General features: G+C 41.4%; 1 protein-coding gene across 7 annotated transcripts in view; it reads right to left on the reverse strand.

The window, feature by feature from the left end:
* Positions 1-12,150, reverse strand: part of TTLL5 (tubulin tyrosine ligase like 5) — a 134,446-nt gene that overhangs the window by 12,856 nt on the left and 109,440 nt on the right. For all 7 annotated transcript variants that reach the window (XM_071557799.1, XM_071557801.1, XM_071557802.1 and 4 more), the window contains one exon: positions 5,004-5,224. In XM_071557799.1, coding sequence (XP_071413900.1) covers positions 5,004-5,224 — 221 coding nt within the window. The remainder of the gene's footprint in view (positions 1-5,003; positions 5,225-12,150) is intronic.

Raw genomic sequence — 12,150 nt, forward strand, 5'->3', positions numbered from 1 at the left:
TGAGGCCAGCCAAGGGCTATGAGCTACAGGTCTAGCAAGCCCAACTGTGTGAGGGTGTTAAACCAAGGCACTTCTCTCAGATGCACTGCTTTTGCTGCCAAAAATGTCTAAGGGTCAGGCAGCCTGATGAACCCAGATCCTCAGGAGCTGAAAAACAAGCATGCTGCAGCACAGCAGTAGCAGAAAGGTAAAAGGGGTTTCCACTAACAGTTAGATGTTTGTTCTCCTGCTGCCTCTGCTCTTTTCAGTGGGCACTCAGTTTGTATGTGTGACGTACATGGCTCACTTGAGACACTTCATGCATGCCTGTGAATGAGCACACATGGGTAAGACAGAACATAAACCAGAACCATACTGTTTTACAGGGCTCACTCTGTGACCATCACCTACTTTTGGCACATTTGCTAGGCTTGGCTAGCCTGTCCCAGAAAAGCTGCCTACTGCTGTGTCCAACTGCAGTCAGGACTCACCCTTTCCTGGGATGGATTTCCTGAACCCTGGAGAAACACACCCCCTTCTACCTATTTCTGTAATAGTTACAACAGAGTTACAATAGTTACCATTGGCTCTTCTGCTGCTGGCATCGAGCAAAATAACTATACAGGAGAGAACAAAGTAGAAACATTTCTGTGCTGTGGTGTTGGGACTTGAAGGGGATATTTGTTTCAAAAGGCTTCCTTAATAGAGTTATTATGAATGACATTTTGAGAGATGTTCAGTGCAAGAAATTATGCCATGCTGATCAATATCTCCAACACTTTGTGATGTTTCGGTCTACTGCTGGAAAACTTTCCCTGATAACATCTTGAACTATATGCTCCATTTCTCTGCCTAGCATTTCCTCTCTTTATATACAGTGGTCCAACATTGACAGATGAATTTTTCTGAGATCATTTCTTTGAGTGATAGTTCTGTTCATAGGTTGTTTAAAGCCTTGTGCTCTACTTGATGCTGTGACAGTTAGAGAGCAGGTTTCTGAAAAGTTAACTATTGGAATGACTGTGGTATTTACTATGACTTAGTCATTCCTGAAAGCAGAAAGATTTTTTTGTCTACCATCTGTATCAGTTCACTCTGGGTTCTGATAGTTGAGCTAATACATTTTTCTACTTTGCATGCTGTCATTTGTAATGTGAAGATTCCTATATAGCAAATGCTGCTTCCAGGGATATCTGCTTCATTCTATGGCTTATGAATACTGTATCTGTGATCTGTCCCCAGATGTTGTTCTCAGCAGGTCTCTTCATGGTTCACAGACCTGCCAATAGTAGTGGCAACATGAGCAGTGGGGAAAGGACCCAGTCTGACTTGTGGAAAGAAAGAAGAGATTGTTGTGCTAGCTGTCCAAAACCTATCTTTCTACTTGTGATATGAGGACATTTAATCAAAACTATGGAGCCCCATGAGACCATTTTACAGGTCTACATTTCAGCATAGAGCTGCATATTAAACCATTTCTCCCAGTTAGTCCTTTTTCTGCACCTTAATATGGGCCCTAGTTTTCCACTCTGTTAGTTTAAGCAAGGAGTCTGCTTTGGACACAATCCATTATAAAGCCAACCTACCACCTTTTACAAGTTGAGAGACTAAGAAAACAAGAGAGGCCAGGAACTGAAAAGACAAGTGTGAATTGTCTGGCTGTTCCATTACTTTTTTTCCTTTATGTTTCAACCAGGGAAGTGTCCAAGTTACTAGACAGTTTTTGAATTAGTCAATAATGTTCATCTTTAGCACCTTATTCTGTTTGTAGTTGATTTTTCTACTTCTTATTTCTTCCTCTTCTGGAAGCCATGTATGCTGGCTACAAGAGAATTGATAGCACATGCAAGGAGGAGATTGGCCAAAGAGACAAAGTTGATTTTAGTTTGTCTTTGTAGTCCAGCCTCTGGAGAAGTTCTACAAACAACTTTAAAGAGATGATCTTTATCAAGATGTTAAACAAAAGCTAGGCAGTGCGACACAAAAAAGGTCTGGCTTACTGAAATATATGGGGGGAGAAGAAGAGGCACAAGAGCTCTAACAACAGAATGGGAATTGTTTCAGTGAGTCTTGTGGAAATAACACATAACATTGAGATCCTCTTTCAGGAAAGAGACCAGGAAAACAGCTGAGGAGTATCAGGGGGTGAGAGAGGGCAGCAAATCAAAAGTGACCTGAGAGACAAATGAAGGAGTCAAAAAACGGCATGGAGATGGATATTTGCTAAGTCATAACCCAAGGATATGGTAGGCCCACACTGGGAAAGTACAGTTCTGGGGGCCACAATGCAATCACTCTGATAAACTGAAGAAAATACAGAAAATTCAAAACAACTAAGGGCTTGGCAGATGGAACTACTATCAGAGGTTAACAAAGTCTAAGGAACATTAGGTTACTCCAAGAAGTAGAAGGATATTCAAAAGATGGAAAGTATTTACAAGGGAAGGTGTTTAGAGTGGTTCAGGATGGAGGAACAAGGTACAACAGGATGAAAGAAAGAAAAAATTCAGATAACACATCAGGAGAAACTAGCTGATAATAAGGTTGTCTAGATTCTTAAATAAATTGTTATACCACACAGTGGAGTTTCTACCCATGGGCCTTTTGAAAGCAGACTACACATGTGTCTGAGAATACTTTGTACAAAATAATCAGGGACTGTAGAAAACAGGCTGGAGCATGCAAAGACATATTTTTCTTCTCTAATCTGGACTCCTTTGACACAGAGGCTTCTCTCCACTTACTCCCCTCTGCTGATGCATATCTAGTCTTTTCCTGACAACAATGAATGGATTAAATTAGACTGAGACATAGCAGCTTTTAAACAATCAGCTGGAAATATATGCTGGAAATATAACTGGGCACGGCTGTTTTCCATGTAAGTGAAAAAATGTTACTGCAAGATCCCATGAATGGCAAGAATAGGTTTGGAGCCTTGTGCTGGAGACTGAAAGGCAACTTGGAAAGTATTTCCGGAGTGGCTCCTTGCAGCCTTCAATACTTGGATTAGTTTTCTGAAATTCTGAAGGAATCTTTTGCTTTTTTTCTCCCTTCTGTGCATTTTTGGTGCTGAACTTTTTCCGGTTTTCCCACACTCCTGCCTGTCACAGAGCAGAAACCACAAAAATGCAGCAAAGTAAAGTCTGTCCAAGGAGCTGCAATTCCATCTCACGAGGATAAACATTTCCTCTGCCAAGAAGTGAGCACAGCACACCGGCATCTTCAAATACACATCCCTGCTGCCCAGCAGAGAAACCCACTGACACAGGCCTGTCACCTGTACTAACATGAGGTATCCCACATAAAAGAAATCAGAGAGCAAACCTACCAGCACATACCTGCCAGACCTGATAATCACATCTGTATTTGCTGAGTTTTCTTTTTTAATAGATTCAGTGTGCTATCTCTTAAGATAGCAAGAGTACAGGCAGGAAATACACAAACTTCCCCAAAGCAGTTCTGTTTAAGTTCCTCAAATATACCTTGCAGTTCCAAATTTGATTCACAAACACTGACTGTGCCATAGCCTCTTCATAAGGTGTCCTTCAGTCCTTCATTAGAAATCTTTTACTAAAACTTCTCTCTTTAAACAGGAAGTGAACAGAGATTCAGGAAACCTCACAGGAACTTGCTCTGAAAGCTTTAAAACTCTTCTGGCTGTAGAGTAAGTTCAAGGGAGGAAGTTATGAATGCAATTTTTCGGGATGAAATAAGTCTGAGGATACGTGAGGAAAAACCTAATGGAGGATTTAGTCTAAAGCAGTTATGTCATTTAAGAGGACATAAACAAAGAGTTGAGGAAGCTGAAAACCCAGAAGTCTTCCTCATGTTTTCTTACAATGCACAAGAGAGAAGAGACACTGAGAAATGGAAAGAAGGAAACTTACAATCAGTAAGCAACATTTCATGGTGAATATTTTTGTCTGTTTTTCAAGATAACACGTGCCAAATCATAGAATCATAGAATCGATTGGGTTGGAAAAAACCTCCAAGATCATCAAGTCCAACCCTTGGTCCAACTCTAGTCCATTTACTAGATCATGGCACTCAGCGCCATGTCCAATCTACATTTAAAAATCTTTAGGGATGGGGAATCCACCACCTCTCTGGGCAGCCCATTCCAATGACTGATTACTCTCTCTGTAAAGAATTTTTTTCTGATATCCAACTTAAATTTCCCCTGGCAGAGCTTAAGCCTATGCCCCCTTGTCCTATTGCTGAGTGCCTGGGAGAAGAGACCAGCCCCCACCTGGCTAGAATCCATCCATCTACCTTAGAATACCAAGCACTATATAACTAAAAGCTTATTTAAAGCTAAAAGAAGAATTTCTACAGATAATGAGGAAAGCTATCATTACATCAGGCACAATATAAACACTTTAAATGAAATAAGCACTTGTGCCTAAAGACTTAAGTCAAACATTGTGTGCAAAATTTATGGGAAAACTTGGCTTAAGGGTAGATTAGTTTGTTAAAGATATTGTATTGCTTTGTTAGTTTGGTTTTTTGGTACCTCTTCTGACACACCAGATTCCAGCCCCCATCAAAGATTAAACATAGGAGTGACTCAAGTGCCTAAACATACATGTCTAGTACCATACTTAGTACTGTGAAGTTATTTGAGACATCTGCATGGGAGTGGCAGATACAGCATAAGATCTAAAAAGACCTGTACTCATCTGAAACGGCAGCTGGAGGTCCAATGGAATAGCCCTGGGCATCCAGAACATGACTGGCAATCTGTATTTAGGTTACTGAATCACACCCTGGAATCAATCTGGCAGTTCCTATGTCCTTATATTTGTATGACTTCACAGTTTTCCCTTCCTTACCATTGTGAAACACAAAACTGCAATGTAGTGCACACTGATTTCAGTACACACACCGCAAGTTATTCTGAGATTTATCTTGGACAGCACAGTGGACATCAGAAAAAGTCAGATGCACACAGGTTCTTCTCCAGTATTTATTTTTGGGGGAACGAGTGCCAACTTCCTGTTGTAGATAGAAGAGATCAAACTTACTTGGAAATCCTCTGGGCTGTAGCCTTTCTGATCACTGCCTGTCTGTGGTTTGGTGGAGGCTTTGGAACCAGCTGAGGAGGTGTACTCTGGGATGGCATCACTTTGAGCAAACTGGCTGACTTCTGGACACTGTAAGTGGCACTTGATGTCTTGCGGGCATCAGAGCCAGCTGGCATAGATACATGGCTGGTGCCGGATTGTGAGTGGTTGGCAAAGACACCCTGGGTAAAAAACAAAACAAAACACAGTAACTGGTGATTACCTTTGTGAACACTGCTGAGAATGCTAATGGAGGTGGGTGACATCTCTCCAGTGAAGGCAACCCCAGAGCTCCAGAGAGAGTCCCACATATAAAGAGAGGAGTTATGTGGTCAAGTCAGTGAAGTAGTTTTTAGAGCTGAACTTTATGTCCTTGGAAGCTGGGACTAGCTTCAAGGAAGGCAGACAACCTCATTACTGCCCCAGAATTATACTATTCTGGATTAAAAACCAAGAGGTTCAATCCTCAACCTAACCTTGCAGTGGGCTTCCATCCACAAAGAAGTAAAGCTTTTATTTGCATTGACAGACTTTCTGCATTTTCTTGCTAAATTACTCTTTATGTGGGAGGTGGTATTGAGACACAATTTTAGGAAAGAAAAAGGTTATTGGGAAGATGTTACTTATTTAGTCTAACCCTGTGTTTGGAACAACAGAAAGGCTGAAAAAGGGACTCTGGGTCCACCTCTGAAAAAAAGAAATCCCCAACGACATCAGGGAACAGAAAATATTTCTATTCTATAGCATGTGGGAGAGTAGGTAAGTTGAAGATTTGACACAAGGAACAAAAGAATCTGCATTGTTATAACACACTAGAGACCTGAGCAGTGGACTGGGAAAGCAGGGATTGGAGAATGTTTCCCTACGGGAGCTCTGCAGACTGCTAAACTCTCTTCAGGAAGTAGCAACCTGCTGGGAGTTCTGCCTTGTCTTTCCTCGAAGTCACTCAGATTCTCAGTGCAGAGGCAATACTGTAACCTTGTAGTTTGGCAGCTAGAGGTCAGTGATAGGAGATGAGGGGAATAGCTGAGCCTTCGCCAGTTTACCTCAGTGTGACCCTGGGAGAAGTGCCCTTCACTGAGTTTGTCCTCAGTTTCTTCTCTGGTGGAAAATACACAAAGCCACAGCGAGTGGACTCCAGGCTCCAGAGAAAACCACAGTCTGAGAGCTGGCTGAGTCTCAGCAAACAGACAGGAAAAGCCCCTCTCCCCCGCAATTCTCTGGCAAATGGCAGGGCAGTGGTGTGTGGGAAGGCGTTTCTGACAGGCAGAGCTCTAGGGAGAAAAGGAAATGCAGAAGCCAAAACAAGCCTGTTTCCTAACTAGAGCTCAGTGACAAGATGCCCTTGAGCTCCCAACCCTCCTTAACCTCTCCCTTCCCTGAAGCTCTATCTTGATTGCAGCTTTCAGATTTTGAATTAAGTAGTTAGGACAAGTGCAGAAGTCTGGAAAATAACAGTCACACCCCACCTCTCCCTAGCAAAACAAACTAAAATGGAACTTGGTTTAGTCTCTTGCATCTTAGAGCCTGACACACCATGGGGTTGGGATGGAGACCCTCAAGTCACTCCAGCCACTTCTTATTCAGGGGTGACATCTCACTGTACTGTTTGATATTATGCATCTTCCCTGTAATTTCTTTTTTTTTCTTATTAAAATCACTAAGATCCTGGAATCCAAAAAGCATACAGTCATAGCCCCTTCCCTGTGTTAATAGGCAGTGGCAAGGAGATCCATGACTCTGAAGAAACAGCAAGCATGGATGCTCAAGAAAGTCTGGTTGGCAAAAGCAGGCCTGAAACCTGGCTTAAGAAAGGTCATGGATGTTTTCCTTGGGGTAACAGACTTCAAAAAAGGCCTTTGTCTCTACATTGTGCTGAAATTCTGGCGGCCTTCCAGGCAAGGACAGGGAGACTGGAAGCTGACACGGACCATGGCTTCTGGATTCAGCTACAAAGTATACTGCTCTGCTGTGAACTCCATGGGGACATGATGGGAAATCAGGAGAAGCTACTGTGCAAATAAAGAGGGCAGCTGGGGAGAACAGAGCCTAGCCACACAAAGGAAGGGGTGGGAAGAGATTTCAGCAGATCCAAAAAACAGGAGACAAACCTCATCACTCAGGATTCTGAAGGCTAAGGGTCTAGGGAGAGCAGAAACCTAGGCAAATCCTGACAGATGCAATCCTAAAGCAGTCAGCACCCACAACTATTGCTGCTGCAAGTAGAAAACTTTCAACTTCCCAGGCTGGCCAGATTTACCTTATGTTGAGGACACACTGGCTATCCTAACAAGTTCTTAGGGCTACAGATCTGGAAAATATTAATAAAACTGTGAGACTTTTTAGTTTAAAATCCTCTAAAGCATTAATAAGTTAATTCTCTTGCACAATTCTTTGTGGCAGTAGGACAGCATTAACCCAGTCCTGCCCCTAAAGAATGTTAGCACTGACAGAGAAGTGCCTTTCCCTAAGCCACAGACTAAAGCAATATGAAAAGCTAGGTTGAAATGTCTGAAAAGCTCTGAAAAGATCCTAATTTCCAATCCCATCTTTGCCTCATTAGACCACACCTCTCCTTACTTCCACATCTACACATGAATACCATACACAAAGTGTTAGCTGTACAAAAAAGAGTAGTTTCTAATTAGAAAATCTCAACATGTAGAGCTTGTCATTAAGGATGATGCACATCTAAGAGTATTAGCCAGTAGCAACCAAGCTTGGGCTGTTAGTGGTTAAATGCAGAGAGGTACTTTGAAGTAAAGCAAATATATTAATGATCAAAACAGGAAGAATGTTCCTGGCACTTACCATCCCTGTATCTTAACACCCATCCCTAGCACAGTAATGGAACAAATGTTGCAAACAAAAACATGTTCATTGTGTGACCAGAGGAGGTAATGAAGCTCATTTCCTGTAACTCTGTCTTACAGGATCTAATATAAAGCATACACCAAATTATGCCTCCCCTCATGGATCTGGGCATTCTTGTGTTGATTTTCTGCTGTCTTACTAGGAGTGGTTTCATGCTGCAGCCTTTGCCTTAATGGGAACAAGTAGCTGAAACCCCTTCCCAGATACATAGCTCTTTATTTTAATGAAATTGATATGAAACATAGCATTGAGATTTCTACTCCATAATCATTCACTTTCAATTGGATCAGCAAGTCTGGAAAAGACGAGTGACTCAGCAGTGTATAAGAACTGACAGACAGACGCACAGACACATCTGCATACAGATCCATGCAGCTAGTTCCAAATCACTGGCATTGGAAACTGTGATCTTTATAAGTAATAAACTATAACAAGGATTTAAATTAAAAAAGAAAAAAGAAAGTAAACCACACAAAATAAAACCCATCACTTTTAGAAAAGCAATTTGTTTCAGATAACATTGCAAAAATACAAATAATTAATAGGCTTGGAAGACCTTTCCAGTCATATCAATTGTTTTGTGGAAATTCTTTTGAACACATATTAATGCATTCAGTTAAATCAATTGGGATGCAACGATCAGTTGAGTTTGAAATTCACAAAGTGGCGATTAAGAACGGGCAAGAAATGTACTAATAACTACCATTGGGTTAAACTGCAGTTAGAGGAGCATCTTGGGGCCATTTGGAAATTTAAAGAACAGAAATCTCATGGTAGGCATAAGACTATCCTGTGGCATGGCCTCCATAGTAAATTCTTCGGAGCAAGAATAAAGTATACTAAAATCGGTTGACTTGGTGCCTTCTCCTTTATCTCTTTCTTGGTACTGGTAGCTCTTTGGGGCAAGCATTGGGCTGTATCATTGTATTGGAATGATAGTTAATACATCTACACATTACAGTAATTGTAATAATAGTGACAGGATCAGAAACATGGAGACAAAATATCAGCTGGTATAAATCAGCACAGGCTACTGCATTCAGGATGCTTATTCTGTTTTACTTAGACTGAGACTTTGACTCATCAGTATCACAAGACTCAAATAAAAAAAAAATGGCAGCTTGCACATTCAGTGGGAAAACAATCTGAGGGAAAAAGATGCACAACAAAAATGAACAAGAAACTGAAGGGAAAGAGATACTGCAAATCTGACAGCAATTCAATATATAACAGTTTAGAAAACAGTTTTGTGATGTTTAAGGCTTCATTCAAAGAGGTCCTGTGCCCTCAAACAGAAATAACCTAGTTCTAGGAATACTAGGAATATTATTCTGAGTACTCAACATTCCCAGTCAGATTTAGATAGACTGTAAGAATTTCAGAAGAGGGTCACAAACATGGGAAGGAAAAAAATTTGTTGAACTTCATAAAATGAGGAATATTTCAGAGAAAATACTACTTTTAAATGACTGAGAGGAGAATTATTTAAGATTAACTTAGCCCAATGTTTTACAGCATAAAATCTACTTAAAATGAAAATGCAATCACATAACTGCCCACACAACTCATTAACATGATTCATGTCTTGTTTAACATCAGGCTTTTTGATGTAAGCAGGACTGATGGGGATCATTCCACCATACAATTGTACATTTCTTGTTTTAATTTAGCTTTTTTTTCCCATGTGAAATGTTTGGCATAAAATTCTAAACCCAGTAGATGCTAGGCTAAGCAGACAGAACATAGCCATACAGAGAAAAAGGAACCTCCCTCATAGCTAATGGCATCTTTCCAGTACAGGAAACAATTAGAGAGTAAACAATGAGGGTATATTAAATGTCTTGCCAACTGCAGCAGTGATACTAACATCTAGGTCATAATGTGTCACATAAAGTCTCCTTTAAACATTAAAAATACTGATATAAGCCTGTTATTCTTGTCTTTTGGTTTGATTTTGTAATTCCTGTTCCTTGATTTTATTGATATCCAATTTAAGCTTCTTGTCTACACTTTCAAACTCTTCCCCTTTCTATTTTCTTCTCCTTTCTCAGAGTCTGTTCTGTCTCTGTTCCTGGTCCATATCACTGCCACCTATCTGTTAGTCAGATTCTTACCCTGTTAGTTTAGTTGTTTTCTTTTTGTCCAGTGAATGAAGTACCTATTCTGGCATCAAAGGGCTATTTCTACCGTACTACAGTGTGTGAACTAACTTCACCACACACTGAGTGAAAACTGTTGGTTGCAAATTCTCTTCCTCCATCTACACAGGATCTGCTACACTGCAAATTGATAAATGCCTGGAGAAATCATCATCATTCTTAAGTGTCTGCAAAGCCGTCAACCAACAGTCAGTGCTGCAACAAAGAAGTGCACAATAAGCCTTCATGATAAGGTACATCCACTGCATGGTATATGGGGGTATTACTATTACACAAATACTTGACTAGAAAAGCCTGCGCTCTCTAATGCATCCATCTCATCTCCAGCATATTGAACTGGTTAACGTGCAGGAGGAAGCATTTGCCTGTGTTATTAATCATGGTTCTTCTGTTATTTGTTCACATATATACAGTCACACATATGACTAGTCCATTTGTCACAGACAGAGGGAAAGACTGACATCTAGTCATGTTGCATGGTCATGTCACACTCAGGGTGTGCCTCAAGATTTATTAGTTAATAGATGTACTTCAGCTACTGACAAATGGCAGACTGCCTTCTAACCGTAACGAGAACTTCAACAAGCAGATGAAACAGGCTTGGAGACATCCTGAATGCATTCCCCGAAGCAGAGAGATCATGACACTCTTTCAAGTGATAGACCTTCCATCTTGGGGGATATATTTCTTCTGTTGAGAAGAGGCTGATGAGCTTGATACAGAAGGCAAGACAACAAAAGATGGAGTAGATCTGAATACATGGGAAGGAACAGAAGGGAAACAGCAGGCAATGGGATGCAGGTAGCTTAGATGATGCTGACTAGGAAATGGGTAAAGCTATTCAGGGTAGGACAAGCTACATCAACTGCAACTAAAAAGAGAGGAAAAATGAGGGCCAGCATAAAAGGTGGGTCAGAAGTCAAAGCAGTGTGAGTGGGAAGATGTAGGGCAGGGAACATACAAGCAGCAGAAAAGAAATGGTAGTTCTTGGAAGGGTCAAGTCAAAGGAGAGAAGTCTGAGAATCTAACTACATGAAGGAAGAGATCAGTGACAGAAGATCGAGGGGGTACAGGGGATAGACACATGAAGATGAGGGTAGTGCCATGACTGGCAGAGGCATCAGAAGGACCAATGCAATTGTCATTGGAAGAGGAGAGCTGGCTGGCTTCACACAATGTCGACTGGGAGCGGAAGTGTCCAAGAGACAATCATTAAAATGTGGTTTTCATGACAGAAAATCTGAACCCCCCTCGTGTTCAGCAAATATCTTTCTTCAATAATGGCAAATTCAGCACAGCCTGAACCCTGCAGCATGGCAATGGCCTCTCCAAACTGCTTGGCTCTGAAGGAGAAGAGAGGGAGAGAAAGGAGGGGGATGTTGTTGGTGTGAGAGGAGATTTAACAAAGAATTATTTTAACAGAAACTCCTGAGTAATGACTCTGCCCCAGGCCAAGAATAACATCAGCTCAAAGCCAGCAATTAGAAGAGGGCTCAGCCAGGTCTCATGGCCAGCTCCAGCCTCTTCACAGGCACAAGCCAGTTTACAGCCCTTTCCTGAGCTCATGAGCAGCCACAAGTGACCACCCAGAGCCCCACAGATGAAGATGAAAGGAAGATCTCTAGCTTGGAGGAGGAGCAAAAAGACTGTAGGTGAAGCAAGCTGAGGATGGAAATTGCATGGCTAAGTTAGGGCCTTGCAAGAAGGATTGCAAGGAGCAAAGGCAGAAGGCCTCACCTTCAAGATGCTCCCAGAAAAGAAGAAGGGCAATTTGCCTATAACCTAGTCTCAAGAACCCTGCCTAAGGACTCATCTGTTTCGCAGGAGGGAGCATGGGCGTTTAGACCTCAATGCGTTAACTCTGGTCACAGGAGACCAGTCTCTTTTGAATGAAGATTTGTTCACCCAAAATTTCCTTCCCTTTAGCAACCCTTTGGACATCACTAAGAATACATTTCTCTCTCTCCATAGTAACAAAGTAAGGTCACACATGTATCAATGAAGTCATTGTAACCTGTAAAGATTCCTCAGGAAGGAATAAAATGCTGTTTCAAACACAGTGGTCCACCTTTGGC

The sequence above is a fragment of the Pithys albifrons genome, chromosome 6 (genome assembly GCF_047495875.1).
Source record: "Pithys albifrons albifrons isolate INPA30051 chromosome 6, PitAlb_v1, whole genome shotgun sequence".
In the NCBI taxonomy this organism is placed as follows: Eukaryota; Metazoa; Chordata; class Aves; order Passeriformes; family Thamnophilidae; genus Pithys; species Pithys albifrons.